The sequence below is a fragment of the Epinephelus lanceolatus genome, chromosome 4 (assembly GCF_041903045.1).
Source record: "Epinephelus lanceolatus isolate andai-2023 chromosome 4, ASM4190304v1, whole genome shotgun sequence".
In the NCBI taxonomy this organism is placed as follows: domain Eukaryota; kingdom Metazoa; phylum Chordata; class Actinopteri; order Perciformes; family Serranidae; genus Epinephelus; species Epinephelus lanceolatus.
In genome coordinates, this window is record NC_135737.1 from 11365959 (window position 1) to 11388294 (window position 22336).

Below are 22336 nucleotides of genomic sequence, written 5' to 3' on the forward strand. Positions count from 1 at the left end.
ATCAAAGGCATTTATAACATTTTTGAACAGGGACAAGATGAAAACATAGGAGTTACTGTGGATGAAAATAAATCTCATGTTACTCCATGTATTACTGGAGGAGGATGAGCTAACAGCAGCACAGATCAGCTCCAGTTAAACGTTTAAAAACTCAAACTTAAGAAATCTTTTCCCTCCCTCCTCTTTTTTCTCACCTCCCCCTCCCCCTGCAGCGCCTGCAGTTCTCTCTTGTAGGTCTTCTTTCCCAGTGTCTCATAGATTTTGGTCATGACAGGGATCTTCTCACTTCCATCGCTGATGGCCGTGTGGTACTTGGGCTCTGGCAGATCTCCCATGAACCTCAGCACTGTGATCCACACCGCCAGAGCAGCCTGGGCCGGGACATGGAGGAAACAGTTTTAATTATCAGGATGAATGTTAAGGCACGTTTTGCTTGTTGCATCGTTGCCATTGGTGGAAAGGATAGACAAAATGAAAGATCACTGCAACTAAGACCACATTTCACATAAAGCTCTCTAGGAACATCAGGAATATGTTGGGCCCTTGCTGTGTCACTTAGCATCTGGCTAATATGGATTCAGGGGTTTAAAACACAGCTGCGTATTACCTTATTGCTGTATCAGTGTCCCAGTGAGCACAGATTAAACTGACATAAAACTCATAGGCTGTGTCACATTGTTTTTGATGTTTGGGTACAGTGTCTTAATGACAATCATTCAAACAATGGATTGAGTGTTTTGGGATTTATCAAGCAACAATATTGAACATTTCCTGGTTACAGCTTCAATAATGTAAAATGTTGCAGCAGGACATTCAGGCTTCAGGGTAGATTGTTTATCTTTCAAAGACTATCTTTCAAATCAAATACAAGTATACAAAATCTTATTTTTGTCATATTAGAGAATAATTAATTAATGGATTAACTAATATGTGATTTAATTTGTAATAAAAATAACTGTGGCAACCCCAATAATTCCCGATTTCTTTTTTGTTTGTTTCTTTGCAGACGCTTAAACTTTCATACATTTAATAATGCAAAACCATTTAAAGCTGACTTAAGAGCCAGGTGTGAGCATCTTTCAGAGAAACAGCAACAATCTGCAGAGCTATTTAAAACTGGTAAGAATGTTGTAGGGTCAGAGGTCATAAGTGACCTACCAGCTGGTCTCCCTCGTCGTCATGGAACAGCAGAGGCTGTTTGAGAGGCCGTCGGACATAAGTGTGCGTAGTGGTGCCCTGGAAGTAGGTGGCCGCAAACTTGGCGAACTTGTACTCTGATAAATCCTCCTCTTCGTCGTCTTCAGGCAGAGGAAGAGCCTCGTCAAGATCCTCCTCCTCCAGCTCCTGATGGGTCCGCTCCAGGTCCTGCAGAGGAGACAGGGCTTCAGGTGAAAACCTCCAGACTGAAACTTTGTTGTTAAAGGTTTTCAAATTAGAGTCTTCTCCAAATGATGAGACAATTCTCTTCTTTGGGCCTTTCTGAATAGTGCAGTCTTACTGTCCTGCTTATGCAATAAAATCATTCAGTACAAGTGTATCAACTATATGATTTGTGGGTTTTGTGGCTCTAACATCAAAAAGAAAATACTTAATTTTATCTCATACAGTGAGAGGGAAACCTTCTTTCGACTCACCTCAAAGCCGGCGGGAGCTTGTCCCTCCTGTCCTGGAAAGGAGGCCGTTGTCCCCAGAAAGCCGAACATCTTGTCCACCATGTCAGAGTCGTTGACGGGCTCCAAACGGGCCTTCTCCATCTGCTCCACCATCTCCTTCTTCTTCCGAGCTTCTTCCTTCTCCTTCTTCTCCCGCTCGGCGTCCTCTTTGGCCAGCTGGGCCAGACGCTCCTAAAAAATAAAAATATCACATATTGTAATTTAACTTTGTTTCTTGAGCGCATGTAAGCATACTGTAAGATCAGGGGAATATTTGAGAAAATAAACTCAAGATGCTCTAAACTTAAATGAACCAATACATTACAGTTCATTTTAAGATGCATAAACGGAGGTTTGGCAAATGTCAGAAGTCTTTGTTGAGCTCCCACCTGGTGTTTGCGCTCAGCTTCGGCCTTCGCCCTTTTCGCAGACATCTGATTCCTTAGTTTGGTCTCTTCAGCCAGACGCATCTTCTCCGCCTCCAGCCTCCTGCGGTACTGAGGGGAGAGAGAAGAGTCTAGTGTTAAGAAAGAATGACCGATGACCAAAACAACACAGGTTTGTCTTGCTAACATCTCAGTTCAAAATCAGATTCAATTGTATTGAATCTAAGTTAACAGCAACAGGAGTGTTGAGGGGACAGGGACAATTGAAGCGATGGTGGTAACATTAATGTGAATTAAGTGATTACTGTGGACTGTTCTGGCTAATGACATTTGTCAATAAAGATTTATTTGGAAGCTCCGGGGCTGCAGGCAGGTAAAAGTTTGTTTGTTCGTAGAGGTATGGCTCACAATAATGTAGCGAAAGACGTCCCAAAAAGAGCCTAAAAGTCCATTTCTGCAAAAATTGTGTCAGTCCACATTTTGATTTCCCTCCCTCTGTCTTCTTCTCTTTCCCTCTCTCTTAGTAGTTAACAGTACCAACAAACTAGCTGGGTATAGGCTACACTGGACAACTGACTGATTAAGAAAAAAGACACTGATCTTGGGAAATCAACTCATGGCTCAAAGCATTCAAGGACAAGACACAATTAAAAAAAAAAAAAACAAGCAGCAGTGTATCCATAGATCCTAAAATCAAACAAGTCCATAATATACAATAAAGGTTAATAAAAACAACACAAAAGTCGTAATTATAAATATTAGGTGTATATTCAAAATTCATCTGAATGGCCGGCTGGGAGCAGCTGATCAGGCCATGATTGGTCCTTGCTCCCCCCTGTACACTCTACGGCAAAGGACACCCAACAAAGCTGAAATTCATTCTGACTCCAAAAATTATGCAGGTGAGAAACAGGCAGAAATCATAAAGTGGCAGCCAGCTTTAGATCCATCTCATCTCCAGACATGTGTGTTGGCCAGTAGGCCCCATGTAAGATCAGGTTTCAGCGTGTGACAACTTCATGGTCAAAATTGCTTCTTATAGCTGAATGACAGTTATTTTTGGGCAGATAGCCAACTATATCTATGTTCTCTGTCTCTGAAAAATGTACCTCTCCCTTCAGCCTTTTGTACAGCCGGCGAGCGATCATGCCTCTGGTGTAGGCCTGGATAGTGATGACGGCCCACAGCCGGTGTCTGAACGCCCGGCGCACCAAGAAGCCCCGACAGCGACCCTGGAAGCCTGTGATTCGCTGTCGGGCCACGTGATATGAGGCACACAACTTCCTGGAACGAACCAGAGCCTGGAGGCGAGAGAAGCCTGCTCGCATCTGTAGGGAAAGAGAAAAAAAACAAGTTAAGAAGGACTAAGATTTATTTTCAACCTTAAAAAATATATAAAATAATGAATTACCTAAACTGGGCTGCATCATGAATCACAGTCAAGAGCACATCTTTGCCCCGAATGCTCATCTGCAGTTTTGTTTACACTTCTCTATGATTTACTTTGTGACAACACAGAGATGCTCCTCACCGCTCCATAGTTCTTCCTACAGTGATAACCTCTCCATGTCTTCTGGATCAACACAGCAGACTTCCTCATCTTCAGGAAATTCGATCTGTTGACAGTAAAATATATATTATTGATATTACTTCTGTTTGTATCTTTACATGACAAAACATTTGATCATCAAGAAAGAAAACTGCATTGATCAAAATCTGATCAGTAGTTTCAGAAAGTGGCCCATGAGGTTAACCTCTGTTCCAGCTTCATCAAACAAGAGACTGAAAACAGGTTTTTTTAGGCCTACCTGTCCTTGAAACCACGAACCACCTTCTGGATGAGGATGACCTTGTCTGTGATGGCCTTGTCTCTTTCAATCTCCAGCAGCATGTCATGGTGATCCTACACAGCACGTGAGAGAACTCGTAAGTATCAAACACAAAAAGCACTCTTTGTTGCTCTGATTCTTCAGCTTAAGATTCTAAAGATTCTTAAGATTCTTTTACATCTGCCTATTGGGATAAACAGATGGAAATTAGCTGTGGACTACAATCTGGCGTATTTACATATACTCATGTATTTGTTCATTAATATGCATTGTCCCTTTTTCTAAATAAATAAATAATAACTAATAATCATATTGCATCTACACAAAACCTTTTTTAGCCCAACTGTACAGAAACACAGTGTTCAAACTCTTAATATTTTAGCTGGTTAATAAGTGTAGATGACAACAAAAAACAGCAAAAGCCAAGAGTGTAAGCAAATCATTAGGCTTCACCCTCTGGAAATCATTACAGTCTGCACAAAATGTCATAGTAATCCTGGGCATCCAGTAGTTACTGAAATATTTCAGTCCAGACCCAAAAGTTGGACTGACTAAACTTAACGAAAAATGTGTATATCTGCCTTCCCGAAAATGTCAAACGTGGCCTTGGTCATTTGTCAGGACGCAGTAAACACAAAGCTACAGTTCTTCTTTTACCCCTACAAGCTTTTATCTTAAACTTCTTCTATCTCTTCCTTCTGTGATCTGTCCATCCATCCTGTTGGGGGAAGTGTGGGTACTGCCCTGCCTTCACCCCCCCGCACTTTCTACTTCCTGTTCTGCTTCCTGTCCAGCCAAGCTGTAAGGCCTGACAGAGACTAGCCTTAAAGGGTAACTTTGGTATTTTTCAACCAGGATCCTATTTTCACATGTTTTTGTGTCGACATGACTAATGAAAAAAAGACAGTTTGAAATTAGTCCAGTATTGAGCGAGAGGAGTGCAGCCTGCAGCTGTAAAACAGACTACAATGTCAGCACTCGGGGCATGTTTGCACCGTCAAATTACATCCATTATAAGTGTTTGTTTTTTTCACTGACAGGCTCAGATTATTATTCTAAAGGCCTTTGCACACTGAGTCCGCTTGTTTCGTCCAGAACTGTTGCACTTCTAAAAATAAATCTTCATATTGTGTCAATCATGTTTACACACTGACTCCAAAACTTTTTGGAACGGGTTGGATTTTTTGTGTTTTTTTGCATTAAGAGAGTTTGACCAAGACGCAGCAAAGAAAATATGACATATCTGCAACGAGAGAGAAAAACGGGTTGCACAGTATCTTTTAACAACCCAGACTGCCTACTTTCAACTGGTCAGATAGTAAAATACAGGTGGTTTATGATGGTGAGGAAGAGATTGTGGACCGCACACAGACAGAGAGAATGACAGTGTAGAGACAGAGAGGGAGGACAGCTCAGCCCCTTCAGCCACAGTGCCAAATGCAAGGCGCCTGCAGTGCCTGCTGAAAGTGGTGACAGACAGGGAGGAAACTCCAGTGGAGAGAGGCAAGGGAGCAAATGTGTCTTTGAATTTTGTCTTGTATTGCGAATTTTCCACAAATACGACAATAAAATACGTAGAAGTCAGTGTAAGGTTCCTGCGCATACATTTTTTTTCAGCTGATGGATTAAAGGAACACATACAAAAAACTAACTCAGTGTGCAAAGGCCTTTAGTGTCGGACAACTACACCTCTTTGTTACAGAGTAAGATCCTTTTTGTTTAACCAGAAACAGCTTAGAAACTGACATCGCCAAACCCATCAGACTCAATTAAAATAAACAGTATTTTTACATAATTTTAAGATTATTTTGGGCATTACTGCCTTTCTTTAAAGGTTGGCAGTGTAGAGATAGACAGGAAACAAGGGGAGAGAGAGAATTAATATCAAGGTAAAGAAGAAGCCTCAAAGTACACGTAAACAAACTTTAGGCTAAAATACTTTCTACACTATTGTCTCCATGTATCTAAATATTCTCATCTTTGGTGTGTAAACACGTCATCGCTCCATCAGAACATTAACAAAACCAGCGGAAAAACAATATTACAACAGGGGGCGCTGTACAGGAGTCGCACTCTGTGAAAACAAACAGCTGAGCCTAAATTATCATCAGCTGATATTTTCACATAAGTTCGGGAAAAGGAGTGACAGTGTTACTGTGGCAACCAGCTACAGGATATGCCTTACCAGTGACTTTTGACCTCTGGACAACAATTGTCCTTACTGGGCAGGAAACCAAAACACACACATATTCACACATATGCAGTAGATATATAAAGTTTAAACACACACACACACACACACACACACACACACGCAGCAGAAAACCAAAACACAATTCTTTCTCATCAGCAGAGAACTGGAAAAAAAAAATCACAGCAGAGCGTCACTACTGGGATGAAGTGGTTTATTCCCAGTGAGCTGCAGTTTAGCAGCTGAAACAAGGTCTTCCTTTGTGTTGAATGCTCAGGAAAACAACTTAATTATAACCCATACACCTGTTAATTAATGATCTACTCAGCCAATCATGTGGCGGCAACTCCGTGTATAAAAGACTGCACAGTGAAGAGGTTTGACCATATCAGGACCAGTCTCTACAGTTTACAGACAGCGGTGCAGCAGGGTTTCTTATAAATTTATTTTTATGTGGCAGCCCACGACTATATCAGCATTCACCGCCATACATGAATTTTCTACTTTTGGAGCTGCACCTCCTGTCTCTCTTTCTCTCTCTCTCTCTCTCTCATTCTCTCTCTGTCGTGGCAGAGTGTACTCTGGACACAGACAGAGCAGCAGGGCATCAACAGCAGTGAAAGTGAAACTTAACAGTTTATTATTTCATACAGAAATAGCACGCTCTATTTCTTGGAACGACAGCACTCATTTTAGTGTTGTCTATCATTTTTCCAACCTAACGGATGAAACCGGCTGCGTTCCCATGCAACCGCACACCCCGCAGCCCAGCGCTGGGTCTAACGTGTGATGGCAGCAACAAACCTGCAGCAGCTGCTCTTCTAACCCGCTGATGTGATCTGATCTGATCAGCTCTGACTGACCCAACCACAAACTGATCAACTGATCAATTCTCCACCAACTCAAACTTAACAATCTGCTGCTAAGAAAAAGAAAAAAAAAAACAACTCGTGAAGAGTTACATCTGTGCTGTGTTCACCTTGAGGAAGATCTTGGTCTTTCCCATTTGCCAGTCATCATCTCTGCCAAGCACCGCCTCAGCGATCCTCTGACAGGTTCCCCTCAGGTCCTCCTGATGGGCCAGAGACACAACAGAACAAGAGAGAGATTAACATGGTGTAACTTTCAGCTTGAGTTTAAAACATTAACTTGTTCAGCCAGCTAGCAGCTCGGAGAGGCTTTAAGTTATATGCCAACATGCTCACAATGTTAATGTTGAAGAATACATTTGTTGATATATGTTGTTTTCTTATTATCAGTAAATCTCATGAGAAGATTATAATCAGTTCAGTTCAGTTCAGTTCAGAAAACTTTATTTATCCCGTGTGGGCACTTCAGTTTACAGCTCCCTGTTCAATAAATAAGAGCACAAACAAATACAACAATCATTCATAGACATACAACTTTTATCACTCAACTCTCAACTGTCAGTGGATCAGTTGAACTAATGGTTTCACAGCAGCGATACCTTGTACATGTGCAAATATGCATAGCTAAATAAGTATTCGATCAATAAAAAGAATGAATAAATAAATAAAGCAACAAAGCACAACCCTACTCATTAAACCTGGCATTCATCAGCTTGATAACTGAAGGGATAAAAGAGTTTGAGTAGCAATTTGTCTTCCTCAGGGGTGCATATAGCGCCACCCTGAGGGCATTAAATTAAATCCACTGGACATGACATGGTCTCCCTGCTTCATAATGCATTTTGCTTTCTGGACCACACGTTTCTTCCAGAGCACAATCAGGTCTGTTAGCTGGACTCCATTAATCTTGGAGCAGACTCAATTATCTGATTCAGACTGTTCTTGTCCTTCACAGACAGACCATTAAACCAACCGATAAAAGAGAACGTTAGAAGACTCTCAATAAAAGAATGATAAACAACAGTTGATGTATCTACTAACAGGTATTGTGTGTGTTCAAAGCCTGATAGATCTTCTTCCTTTGTGTCACAGAGCTCCACTGTTGTCCAAAAACTCTTAAAAACACGAGTCAGCTGAACTGTTGCATGACGTGATGTGCTCCTTCAACACTATGAACACACACACTGTAGTTCATTTTGACTCAAACCCACAAACACCATCCTGTTGAGCACAATGATCACCAAAGCACCAAATGTAGATAAGTGAAACTATTCTTGTGAGGTATTTTTTAAAGATTTTTGTCTTCAGTCGCAACTGACTGGAGTTGCCTGGGTCCAGACCACTGAATCTTCCCACTCCACTAAGTTCAAGTTGGAGTCGGAGCAAAACAAGTTGACATTTCTGTCTGATATCAAGCAAGGATTAAAGCTGAGAGCCGCAGACAAAATGTCAGAAAGGTTTAGCAAACAGACACAGAGCACATTATTGGTTTTGGTCTCTTTGTTACAAATGAAAAACAAGTGGAAATTTTGACCCGATGAGGCAAAACATCAGAAGATCAACAAATGTATTACAATGAATCCAGAAGGAAACATTAATATCTGGGTAAAAATATGAGGATTGGGTTTGTTCAATTTAGTTTCTTTATAAATGCATTCTTTTCGGGTTTATGACTTTTGTTAAGTTGATAAATAATTGTTAATGAAATAGTCATAATTAGTTTAATTACTGTTAATAATTCACACCCTAACAATGCCCCAAACTTTAACTTAATCATGCGTCTGATTTTAAAAATACAAGTGCTAACTCTATAAACTGTTTGAGTGACACACACACACACACGCACACACGCACACGCACACACACACACACACACAACATCCAAAGCAGCAAAGGGAGGAAACATGGCGGGGTCCAAGGAAAACAGACTGCTGTTGTGATCGTGGGAGAAAAACTGCATGGTGATGTCTGGTGATTCTTTGGACTGGATTTTATTAATTCATTTCCTTTTTGGCAGCAAAACCTGTGACATGAACCCTCAGAAGCTCCTGCACGTTTAACTGGGCTAAGTAAGCATTTTTAGGCTTCACTTCATTTATTTATTTATTTATTTATTTAGAAATAAGGACAATGCATATTAATGAACAGATACATAAGTATATGTAAATACGCCAGATTGTAGCCCACGGCTAATTTCCATCTGTTATCCCTATAGGCAGGTTGATGTAAAAATGTAGCGAACGACAAAAGACAGAGTTAAAATTCATAGCAACCATGTAGACACAATACAGAAAACACAAGAGGTGCGCAATATACATTTGAAAATACATCAAGTGTAGCCCATGACAGCACCTGAAGTGACCAGGGATATCAGAATATTGCACATAAACCCTATCGCACATGACCCCATTGCACGTGATCCCAGGCTGATACATGACAACAATGTCAAAAGCATATACAGTACAAGACAAGACCAAAACATTCAGTGCAATAAAATACAGTACAAAAAGGAGTTTGAGTGGGGGACTGTAAGTAATGTGTAGATGGAAGATGAGACTGCAGCAATTTAAAAGATTTATTTTTAACTGACTTGAAGAAACTTGCTTGTGCAGCTACACTGAGGCTAAAAACAACCCAGAATAAAACTCTCTCTGTAGTAGCTGGTGTTAGCAGCAGTACTCTCTCCATTCAAAAGCAATATCTTATACTGTGAACACTCAAGTCTTCAAACATAATACGACCCCATCTTTTCAAATGTAATTTTCAGAAAAACAATCATCTTAACCTCTTAAAGTTACACTCTACCTGTTTGTACGCTGGTTTGACTCCAGGCATGAGCACCCGGTAGCGGTCGACAAACTCCACAAAGGTGTAGCGGATAGGATATCCTGCACGACGGATACGAATGGTCTCCATCATGCCCGAGTACCTCAGCTGACGCACACACAGCTCCCTGTCAAACAACTACAGACACAAACACTGTGACAGGAAGGGTGAGTTTACTGACCTACAAAATCAGGTGTTATCTCAAAACGAATGTTGGTCAGGTGTTGAAACTGTTTTTAAAAACACAGATTTGCCTGATGAAGGTTAGAGGTCACCGTCTTAACTTAATTGACTTAATTATGAACCACTGGATGATACTTTTTATCATTTATTTTTTATTGTGTTTTATTTCTCTTGCATCTTGGTACAGATTGGCTTGAAACATATTCAAGTTATTCGTCTGTATTATTAGTGATAAACATTGTTCACAGCAGTTAGTGCTGAGAAAACATTACTTGTGACATATTAGTCTTCATTTATCTGAGTGACCAAAGAGAAAAGTCTGACAGGTTTACGCTTAAAAATTTACTGAAACCGGACAATATTTATGTCAGTGCTTTTATATTTTTCATGGACGAAGAGATTACTGTCAAAATAAAAAGCATAAAAATATTGAACAGTTTTAATCTGCAACTTCATATTAGTAATATGACAAAAATATAATTACTGATAACCTAAAAATAAAAAAAGTAATCACATTCATCCTGTGTTTGTAAATTAATGATAATTTCCTTTCACATTATCCCATATTTCATGACACTGCAGCCTGAAGTCAAAAAAGATTAACCATCTATTCGCAGTGTTGTGCAGAATAACAGGAAGATGAACAACATGTGGAAGAATTAACATGAACACTTGTGAAAAAGGGCTTTAACACAAAGTAGATCAGATTTAGTTTAACATTTTTAACATCTTTAAGCTTTAACTTATGACTGTGGCCCTGCACTGTAGTGGAGTGTACATAAAGTGACTTCAGGATTAGTCTTAATGTGTGTACATTGTTTTGTCTATCCCATATAATTCATTATTAATTTTTAAAACATATATTAAGTAAACTTAAGAAATGTTTTGCTTGCCAGTGGCTACAGAGTCAGTTTACTATAGTACTAGTAGTAGTTTTATCTTCTATTGCACCGACCGCTTGTCAACTAAAATCCCTACAAAGTAAACTTATTCTGTTATATTCTGTTTCAATACAGAGTGCAGACACTCACCATGGGTTTCTTGTATTCGTTGGGTTTAATGCAGCGAACAAAGAAAGGCTGACAGACGCTCAGAGTTCTCATCAGCAGCTCCAGAGATCTTTTAAACTGACTGCTCAGAGTGGGCGAACGCTTCCTGGTCTCTGCCCCCTAAAGAGAGAGAGAGAGACACACACACACACACACACACACACACACACACACACACACACACACACAGGGAGACACCATAGAAAGTGTCAGGATCAGAAACAATGAGGACTCCTTTTCTCTTCCTGAGCTCTGACACCAACCTTTTTCCTCTTTCTCTGTCTCTATAAATATAAAAGTCTTCGTCTGGCTGACGTTGTAGTTTCAGAGTTAAATGTCAATTAAAAATGAAGCCAGAGATAAAACTATGTCAAGAGGATGGAGCTTCAATTATTATTTAATTAGTCAGTTGACAGAAAATTCATCAGCACTACATTTGAAGCAAGAAAGACAAACATTTACTGGTCCCAGCTTCTGAAATATGAGGATCTGATTCTTTTCTTAGGACATCTTTAAGAGAGTTTTCTAACATTTTGTAGACGGATCAATCCACTGATTAATCCAGAAAATAATGGGGAGATTATGAGGATAATGAAAATAATTGTTAGTTGTAATCAGACGTGGAGAAAGTACTCAGGTCCTCTGCTAAGTAAAAGTACTGATACCACAAAGTCCTGCATTCATAACCTTCCTGAAGTAACTACAAGTAATTAGGTGTTATCAGCAAAGTGTACTTTAAAGTACTTCAAGTAAAAGTACTCATTCGGGCGGTAAAATGTTCCCTGTGAGTGTTTTACTATCATATATGATGTCTTTGGATTAATGTCACTGCTGCATTAAAGACGAAGTATACAGTGACATAAAATGGAAACACTCAAGTAAAGTAGAAGTACCTCAGATTTGTTACATTCCACCACTGGCTGCAACTCTGTCCTAGATACTGCTAAATTAACATCATTTACCTAATGAGCCATCTTTATCTAAAACACCTGTTCTGGTCTTATGGCAGAGCCAAGACGAGATTTTAGGATTTATATCAAATTATAAAGTTTTGTTTTGGGTTTTTTTTTTTTTAACAAAGTTTCTTAAAAATACACTGACTTTTGCAAAATCTGCTGATCTTACCCGGAGTTAGAGGAGAGGGTGGCACCTGGTTCATTAGCACAGGGGGCTAATGTTAGCTTCGCAACCAGTTCAGCTTAGCTTAGCAGGAACACAATAAACACGGGACACAACCAGCCTAACTATTAACAGCTGCATTATACCATGTATGTGTGTATTTAACATGTCAGGACATAAAATATAAGACATTTGGTTTTACGAGACGTTAATGTGCTACTGAACCCATTTATTTATCAGCAACAGCTGCACTAGAAACCTGGACTTTTGCTTACTAGCCAGCTAACCAATATCTTTTTGAACAAACATCAACTAAACTGCGCGATAGGTCTATCTCCTAATAAAGTTAGCAAGAATACGTTATTTTATCAAGGCTTTCAAATAAACCGCAGCATTTCTTTATCTATGGTTTTATTTTGAAAGGTTTTGCCGGTAGTGGTTCTATGGTATTATGTCTGTCTTTGCATTACTGGCGTGTGTTTACTGCCCTCCAGTGGTCACACACAGGAACTGCAATAAAATACGTAGTTTTATCAATAATCGTTATAAATATAAATGTGTACAAGTCACTGTATGTGTAATAATTACAAGTAGCATCACTAACATTTAAATTAGTTAACCATTAGTTCACGTTGCTTTAGTTATTTTATGTATTTTATAAAAAATAGTGTTTTAATACAGTTTTGCGGTCTGTTAAGTTGAGCTTTGTGGCGTTGACTATAGAATCACGAGTACTTACTGCCCTCTTGTGGCCACAGTGAGGAACTGTAACACAATAAATTCGTGGTTTTATCCATAATCATGAATAATATAAACATGAGCTAGTCACTGTTAATTTAATTATTAAAAATAGTATCAGTATAATTTGTATTATTAAAGAATGTATTTTAAAAGATTGTGTTGTAACCATAATAATAATTTATTTCTGTGGTCTTAATACAGTTTACGATCTGGACATTATGTTTCATAGAGTTGACTGTAGAATCTCGAGTACTTACTGCCCTCTTGTGGCCACAGTGAGGAAGTACATCAAGTTGGTACAGCCATAAGACAAGACTTCCGGTCAACATTAAAAGCCTTCAAAATAAAACAATCAGAATGCTCACGTAATATTTCTTCTGGAGCGATCTGATAGCGACAGATTAATCATTTTATTTCGTAAATTATTTCGTACTCGCAATTTAGACAGATAAGATTAAATACACGTCGATTAACACTATCGCGCAGTCTTCTTTAAAAAAACATTTTTTTATTAAAGATGTAAAATATAATCAACTCTTACAAACAACTTCGGAGCTGGTGTTTCCTGATAACAAGTAACGACCACATTTGTTGTTTATATATGTTAGTTAGATATGTGTAAAAAGTATTCCAAATAAGAAACACAGCCAGTTGGGAAAAAAAAAAAAAAAAAAAAAACAATGCACGAAGCCATCTTTGACCACTGTACAGGCCCCGCTGGTCGGTGTTGTGATAAAGTCTGCTTCTGCTGCCAATTGTTAATAGTAAGTGTGACACACTCAGACTACATTAACCCGAATTAGTATTTAATTGTTCGTGTGTTGTGGAGGCCAGCTAACAAAATTAACGTTAACACTGACACGCAGTTGTCTCTGTAGCCTGGGACATCAAAGGTCGCCTGCTAGCTTAACACTACAGTTTGATTCCGGTAATTATGTCAGTTAACGTTAACCTCGGCTCGTGCGGTATGATGTGTGCAGACTTCAACATGAAACGGTCGTAAATCACCACGAGGAGGAGAACAATGAACACAGTCATTTCTGTTAATTCATTGCCCTTTCAGTGGAGTCATAGAGTTATTTTGAAAGCATTGACCGGAAGTCTTGTCATTGTTATTATGTCTAACTTGACGTATCACCATTATGTAGTTCTTCACTGTGAACACTAGAGGGCAGTAAAACACTCATGATTTCACATGTTAACGATCACCTCCACCAGCATAATAATAACAATCATAACTGTTAATGCTATTGTTACTCTTGTTATTAGTATTATTATTATTATACTTTTGAGAAGTAATAATGTGTCATGTCAGTTAATGTTTCTGAATTAGTCATAAGCACTCTATTATTAAACAGTATGAACTATTCAAGTCCAATATTTTCCCTGCAGTTAATTAAGCAATATCACACGAGAGGGAGTGATGTTGTACTGTGATATCGTCACGGCTGTGATTCAGTCATAGGCACGAGGCCGCAGCAACAACAGTTTAACAGTTAAATAAGCAAGGCTGATTAAGAAATGTTGAAAAATGAGGACAAAATAGATAATTTAAGCATTTTATTTGTCTTCCGCCAACAAAAATAGTTCCCTCAGGACTCCGCTGTCACCGTTGCTATGTAACGCAGACATGGTGCGCCAGGCACTTAGTCTTTATACACATTTATCTGCACGTTTCCATTAATTGTGCAGCCGGTGAAATAAGTCTGTGGTGACTGCATGGTGGACTGTGGCTTCACAGGCACAGCTGACTCTGCCTTCTGATCTGACAGTATGTTGCTTTTCTCCAAGTCATTGAGCTCCGCTGATGAAACACTGACAAACCTGGATGTGTGCTCAGATGGATTCAGCTTCTCCTCTCCCTCATCTTCCTCTGATGACCATTCATAGTTCAATTCAAAACTTATTTTAGGAAATAAATCCATATTTTTGGCTGTTTGACAGTGGATGAATTAATTAGCCTACAACGCAACTGCTGACCTAACTGACACTAACCGTCAGTGTTGATTTGATTGTTGATTGCAATCAGCTGTGAGGCGGAGTGATGTTGTACTCCAATATCGTCACGGTTTTACTGTCTCTCGACCAATCAGATGGCAGGGCCGGAACTAACTGTTGTATAATACTACCTTTGCCAATTTTTTAGCTTGTTATTAACATGCAGGGTGATGGACAGAATATTGGGAAAAAAATGGTACAGTGTCTGATTCTTACAATTGTCCATGGTGTATTCAGAAACAGATATGTCAAAGTCGAAGCCACATATATGTTGCCAATGACATGTCTGCTTTGAATTGTCAATACAGTGTTGACATGTAACATCACTAGTTTTAGGAAATAAACTATTCCCGTGGATGTGATGTGTATGTAATCCATTGGTCCCAGACCAGTGCAGATTAAGGACAACATGGGCTTGTATTCAGTTTACACTAAATCTGATTTCAGTTTAACATGATCCTGATGTGATGGTTGATATGACAAAAATGAAGGAATAAAACATGAGACAAAAAGAAAATAAATACATAAATAAATTAAATTAAATTGATTACGACTACCTCTGAAGTCAGAGTTTACTTTGGGGAGGTTGTACACATGCAATGGTAACATAAAAAAATCAGGATGAGAAAGATGAAGAGATGGAGCATGCTTGGAAGGACTGGGACATATTTTTATTTTTTTTTTACCTTGGGAAGTGTTCTGGCATGAAGACCTACTGAACTACCAGGAGAGTAACCACACAGAAACTGGCAAGAAGCAGCACACAGACATTAAAGTACACACACACACACAGAAGGAAGACAAAGAGGACGGTAATGTTAGCTTTGAGCTGGGCATTACTGAGAAACATGCAGAAGAAGAAAAGGTTAAACGGGTGGAGTCTTTAAATTATGGCGCCACTTTGATCGACAAGTCTTTATTCAATTTGTCTCTTTCTATTCTCTTTTTATAATGTTATCATTTTGTTTATTTTTTAACTAATCGATATAATAGAGATATTTACCATAACTGCCTGTATACTGTAAATTTAGGTGTGTGTGTGTGTGTGTGTGTGTGTGTGTGTGTGTGTGTGTGTGTGTGTGTCTGTTACCATAGCAACATCAGCCTGGAAGATCTGTTTGATGAACTTGTTCTTGGACGAGTGAACCAGCTGGATGATGTCACCGTATAGAGTATCTCTGTTCTTCTCCAGGAAGCCTGCAGAAGACACACACACACACACACACACACACACACACACACACACACACACACACACACGAACACTGTGTTAGTGTCAGTGTAGCACATAATAGACAAAGGCAAAAGCATGCAGTCATTGATAAAAAAATATGTCCTGAATCATCAACTATTTTAGCAAATATGAAACAATAACAGTCACATTCTTAATAGTAAATAATAATAATATAAATAAATATTAATAACCAAAGGAAACACATCAAACTGGCTTTATGAAATATCGCATATCTTTAAACAGTAATGGAGGAACATTTGAATTATTGCTCTCTGGTGTATGTGAAGTGACTCTGACCTCGTGTTTCGTAGTAAACCACTCCAGCGAAGTGCTGGATGCCAAACTGAGTCTCGTGGTTGTTCTTTGGAGGAATGTAGTTTGTGTTGAGTTTGTGCTGAAAGTTCAGCTTGTTCAGCATCGTGGTGTCTGTGCCCTGCAGGACAAACACACACAAACAGAAATGAACAGTCAAATGCACTCGTCTGGTTATTTAAAGCTCCTGAAAACCTGGTTTCAAATCTTAAACCTGCTGTAACACTGTTTAAAGGAACAGTGTGTAGGATTTAGTGGCATCTAACTGTGAGGATTGCAGATTGCATCCAGCTAAAACATCTCCCATGTGGCAAACATGAACTCCCGATTAGGACTCCCTCAGTTTTCATTGCTCAGGGGGTTTTTACCAAGAGCTGAATTATCCATAGAGGTCTCTTCCTCTCCAAAACAAACGGACCAGGTGATTAAAACCAGATAAAACACTGAATAAAGCAGTTTCACAATAAAAACCAGTGTTTTCAACACTGTTCGGCTTGTGGCAGAGGGGCTGCTTACTACGGTGGCCGATGCAAAAACCTGAATGGCTGGATCTAGAGCCAGTGTCTGGTTTGTCCATTCTGGGCTACTGTAGAAACATAGCGGTGCAACAGGGTTGGGAATTAGCCCCAACCATTAAATTTTTATAAACTACTGAAAACACAGTTAAGAATATTATGCACCATTTTTGCCAAAAGATGCCCATAAATCCTTCACACTGGACCTTTAAGTAGGCTTACTGATCTGAATACTTCCACCACTGATGGTGGATGATCATGGTTGACCAGCTGTAAACAACAACATCTTGACAGTGTTGACCTTTGGGTGAATGTTGCCCAGAGAGGGGAGGTTATATCACTTACCTTGGGGAACTTGCTCTCCTCGTCGATAAGTGAGATGATGTTCATGGGTTTGATGGCGATCATGTCCAGAGCGTCCTGGTTGTCAGTGAACTCTATGTGCTGCCAGTTGATGTGCTCCAGGTTGTACTCCTCCTGCTCCAGCTTGAAGACGTGACGGACGAAGAACTGCTGCAGGTTCTCGTTGGCAAAGTTGATGCATAGCTGCTCAAAGCTGCAGGATGGAGAATGATAACAAGAAAAATGATGACAAAGAATTTAACTCTCAGTTGATGCTCTTCAAGTGAACAATATGTGATGAAGGAGTTGAGAGGAAGTTTAACATCACAGAGTAGACATTGTTGAATATTATTTGGCGCACGCCATTTTTGGCTTTTGTCCGTACATTTTTAGTATGGATCCTTCACACTGTGTGTGTCTGTGTGTGTGCGTGCGTGTGTGTGTTGTACCTGTTGACAGTGAAGTTCTCAAAGCCGAAGATGTCCAGCAGTCCGATGGAGCGTCTCAGCGCTTTGGTATTTGATGAGGACGTAGGCTTGTAAATGGCCGCATTGATCTTCTCCACAATCCACACAAACAAACGGCCGTAAATTCCCTGCACACATACACACAGACACACAGACACACACACACGCACACACACACACACATACACACACGCACACAGACATACACACACACACAAGTCAATTCACCATACAACTCTTAAAAGGTCTCCTGTAAAGTTTTGCATGCACCATTTGCATCTTTGCCTATGTTTTCCACTATCTACAGGTGGCAATAATGTGATGAGAGACGCATCAATGCACCAGCATAGGCACGGTACAAGAACACTGATAGCTAGTAAACATGGATTTAAACAAAACAGGATCTAAAATACATAAAATATCAGCTTTCCAACTGTTTTATATGAAAGAAAATGCATTCAACACATTTGTTAGAACTTAAGGACACACATGTCAACACTGAATGTAAACACAACTTAAAATTGTTTACAAGAAAAATCTACAGGACAGCTATAACCTCCAGTGATGGGTCTTAGTCTCTGACTATATTTAAGGCCAGACGGGTATGTTGAATAATAAAGATTAATATAAGACAGTTTTGATAATTAGATGTTGCACCTTAACGAAAGCGTCCCGCACATCCAGAGCTTGTTCCATACTGAGTGGGGTAGAGACGGTCTCTCCTCTGGTGATCAGAGTTCTGCTGGTCAGACAGTTCATCAGATCCTTACCATCCACCTGAACACACACACACACACACACACACACACACACACACACACACACGTTATTATTGCAAAGGTACACAAAACTGCTGTTATCAAATGTTTTCTAAGTTTTTGATTTGCATTGTATTTCACAGTGAATATAGTCATTGATGGATTACCAATGAACCTTAAAGGTACAGACTCCCCCTGAGTCAGAACCTGTTTGAAGAAACTGTTTCTTGTTGGAAAGTGAGCAACATAATGGAGCCCCTTAGGAGACGTTGGAGGAGACAAAAAACGATGGGTGAAAAAACAGATGAGTACTTTTGCATTTTTCCAAAGACCCTCTGTGTCCTCTCTCAAAATGCTCTCCCTGGATATATTACTGCAGCAATGGCAAACCATTTTAACATTGAATCGCCACACTGGGTATGTATTGCAGATATCTGTAAGTCAGTTCTTTATACATAAAATGAACATTTCTGATATCCCCAATGACACTCTTCCTTCGACATATGCCATTACTTTTGCCATTCATGTGCATAAGGCTTTCAGTTTTAGATATCCACACATATACTCAGTGCTCACCGCTCAGTAGACAGCGGTTGCCATCTAGGCTTGACCAGTTTATCATTTGGCAACTCAAGTCTCCATAGCCTATTGCAGTATATATTTCTGGGGAGAGCGCAAAAATAGAAATTTCTTTTGGTCACCCATCAATTTTTTCTCTCCCCAAGTGCAAACCCAACTCCAAAAAAGCTGGAACGTTGTGTAAAATGTTAATAAAACCAGAATGCAATTTGAATAAGGTACAAAGGCAAGATATTTAATGGTCAAAAAGATTCAGACAATCCAGAAAAATCTCTGGGTATAAGAGACAGGCCTGAAAACCAACATTGCCTGTGACCTTTGTGTGTGTGTGTGTGTGTGTGTGTGTGTCACCTCCAGTAGCGTAGCAGCAGTGGTGAGGTGAGGGCTACGGACAACTTCGCAGGCATCCAGGTTGTCGTAGGTACGAGCTGCAGGATCAAAGGTCAACAGAGTGTATACATAAAAATATATAATAATGCACACAATAATGCAAGATATTTTCTAATTTTCTTCTTTCTTCTAGGTAATTGTTGTAGTTGCATCTTTACTATTTTATTTCTGACTGATGTTCAGTTCTAGCATTTTTTTAAGACAATATTAACTGTAAATCAAATTATGCTATAGATTAAATCATTCGTTTAATCTTGACATTTTTTCAGCTCCGAAAAGCATAGAGATAAAAGACCTAGAAGCAAGCAAGGCTACAGGAAACTGAGCACAGAGGAGGACTGGGAAACACACCAGAGCAGTGACAAAGTAATGACTTGAATTCCTTCACCAAGAATTGTTTTTGACTTTACCTTCATATCGGAGGTTTCCCATGTGTAATATAGCAGCCAGCAGTTTAGAAATCTCCCAATTTTCTTTGTCTGTGAACATTAGTACCTGCAGAACAGACCAAGGGAAACTGTAAATCCTGTAGAGTATAAAATGTGTCACCTTCTAGTTTCTTTAAAATACAAGAGGATCCATTTTTTTAATAATGAATCTGATTAAAACTTTAAGTAGCCACTAAGTGATGACCCTGGAGCTAATGTCTCTTTGATGTGCTGTAATCAGTTTGTGTTTTTAATCTGTACCTTCATTGCAGAGCGAATGTTGGAGTACTCTTTCATGTCGTCTCGGCCATCACACACCGTACATTTACCCTGCAGAGAAACAGAGAGATGGACTCAGTTTGTGGTAATCAAATATTAACTGTCACAAATTGGCAAGGTCAATACTTTACATGACACTAGCAGGTGTTGTTTTACATCCCTGAAACAGGTTGTTTGAAGGTGAAGTTTCCCTTTAAAGCCGAACTGTTTTTCCAACAAAATTAGCATGTGTGTGCAGCTTTTTCAAACGAAGGAATACCTGTTAAAACTATGTGATAAACTGCTTTCCCATTGCCAATAGACTAGTGTACATGGCTCTGCAGACAGTAGACATATATGTCTTTCTGTTTTTTGTTTTCTTTTTTTTTTTCTATTCTGGTATATCATGTTTGACATGACGGTCGGGCCAGAAGACAGGTTAGTAAACAGTAAACTAATTTAGTCTCTCTTTCAAACTCAGTGTGAACTAATTTGGATCAATGTTTGAGTGCTGCTTGTACAGAGACCATGGATGTATAACGAGAACCGGGTACAGCGTTGGATGCAGGGCCCCATTTATTGCTATGCGAGTTGCTCAGTGGCGCATGAAGCCAAAAAAGTTCAACTGCTGCATTGAATGGCGCTGCTTTCGCACTGTGTAGCCCACAGGGCAGGTGTACTCAAGACTTCTGCCAACCTGAATGAGAATAAAATGATTCAGTTGTGTCGCTCATCTATACTTTCAAAAATGTTATTGGACTGGATCAATCAAATCCAGATAGTGAAACAAGTTACTTTGCCAGGGTTGAGATGCTCAAAAGAATGTATCCACTGATTAAGAGATGTTTCTTTCACATGTAAGTACATAGGAAAAAGTATTTCTAGGCCCAGTGGCAGGCATCACGTGATCATAATTCCACTTTTGGCCAGCAGTAAAACTGGCTTCAAAGCACAGTGCGCTTCTTGGGGTCCTAATGGGGATGGGCGGTATTTTGTGGCAGCTCATCACCGCATTGCACTGCCAGAAATTAGTGTGTCCAACCGGGTGTCATATTTCATTCACTGCCAATGCAAACTGATCGGAGCTGGAGCTGATAAATACCCATGACTACCACACAGTCAGTTTTCCCAGGGGTGATTACCAGTTGTAATCTTTCCCATTAAATACAAAGCCAGATGTAAGCAGATGTTAGTGGGGTTTTTGTGCAGTGGGAAAAGGGTTTTCTTGTGCACTGACTGAGCAGCAGGATGTCCTAACAGATGTTCTAACCTAAGTGACTGTTCACTGACTGCAAAGATCAAAGTCTTAACTGCTGCATCAGCTAACATGTTGATAATGAAATTACTAACACAGCTCACATGAGGAAGACGGTGACACTTTACTCACTATGGTCAGGTAGGTGTAGTCAGTGGCCTTGCTCAGCCCGAGTTTCTTCTTCTCCTCTGCAGTCATGCCCTTTAGCATGCAATAGAAGATGTGATAGTTCCTCTCATCATGGGCCTGCAAAGAGAGGAGAAAAAATATATGTACATACATATATAGATATATACAACATACATACACAAGTATAAAGTGTTGTGTAAAAGTGCACTATACATCATATATACACACTATAATGTAAATATATAATGCTCTAAAATGCATAAAATATACTAAGACAATGACATAAAAATACAACAATCACAATGTAGCAATGTAATATAGGGTAGAAGCTACAACTGCCTCCTTTATCACTTTAAACTCTGCAGAAAGATTATAGAAATCTACAGTGTTTCTTTCACATTGTCCAAAGGCATGTTATTTTTAGCATGTTAACTGTTAAAGGTGGATTTTTTTTTTTTTTTGTTATTTCTTGGGTGGCCCTAGATGGACCAGATATCATCTCTACAGTAACTACTCAATAGCTTTTTTAATTAAACAGAAAAATGAGATGCAAAAAGTTGTTTATTTTGTTGTTTTGTCTGAATTGTTTGATCATTTAATTCTGAGGAATTCAAGGTTTGAGCAGGTGAATGGGTGTTTTCATTTTGTGCCCTACCTGTCGACAGACTCTGGATTTCTCCAGCAGGTATTGCTCTATCTTGGCTCCCTCTATGGCTCCTCTCTTGTTGAAATGGATGTCAATGTATTTCCCAAAACGAGACGAGTTGTCATTGCGGATTGTTTTAGCATTGCCAAAGGCTGGAAGAAAAGCAATTAAAACCAGTGA

General features: G+C 39.4%; 1 protein-coding gene across 2 annotated transcripts in view; it reads right to left on the minus strand.

The window, feature by feature from the left end:
- myo7aa (myosin VIIAa) overlaps nt 1–22336 on the minus strand; it is a 60196-nt gene that overhangs the window by 21423 nt on the left and 16437 nt on the right. For both annotated transcript variants that reach the window (XM_033631971.2, XM_078166901.1), the window contains exons 6-25: nt 22166–22308; nt 21514–21627; nt 20130–20198; nt 19851–19935; nt 19402–19478; nt 18371–18490; nt 17696–17841; nt 17250–17460; nt 16375–16510; nt 15934–16040; nt 10968–11105; nt 9733–9891; nt 7038–7130; nt 3847–3941; nt 3570–3654; nt 3148–3366; nt 2042–2149; nt 1635–1844; nt 1159–1365; nt 195–371 (exon numbers count right to left, since the gene is read on the minus strand). In XM_033631971.2, coding sequence (XP_033487862.2) covers nt 195–371; nt 1159–1365; nt 1635–1844; nt 2042–2149; nt 3148–3366; nt 3570–3654; nt 3847–3941; nt 7038–7130; nt 9733–9891; nt 10968–11105; nt 15934–16040; nt 16375–16510; nt 17250–17460; nt 17696–17841; nt 18371–18490; nt 19402–19478; nt 19851–19935; nt 20130–20198; nt 21514–21627; nt 22166–22308 — 2699 coding nt within the window. The remainder of the gene's footprint in view (nt 1–194; nt 372–1158; nt 1366–1634; nt 1845–2041; nt 2150–3147; nt 3367–3569; nt 3655–3846; nt 3942–7037; nt 7131–9732; nt 9892–10967; nt 11106–15933; nt 16041–16374; nt 16511–17249; nt 17461–17695; nt 17842–18370; nt 18491–19401; nt 19479–19850; nt 19936–20129; nt 20199–21513; nt 21628–22165; nt 22309–22336) is intronic.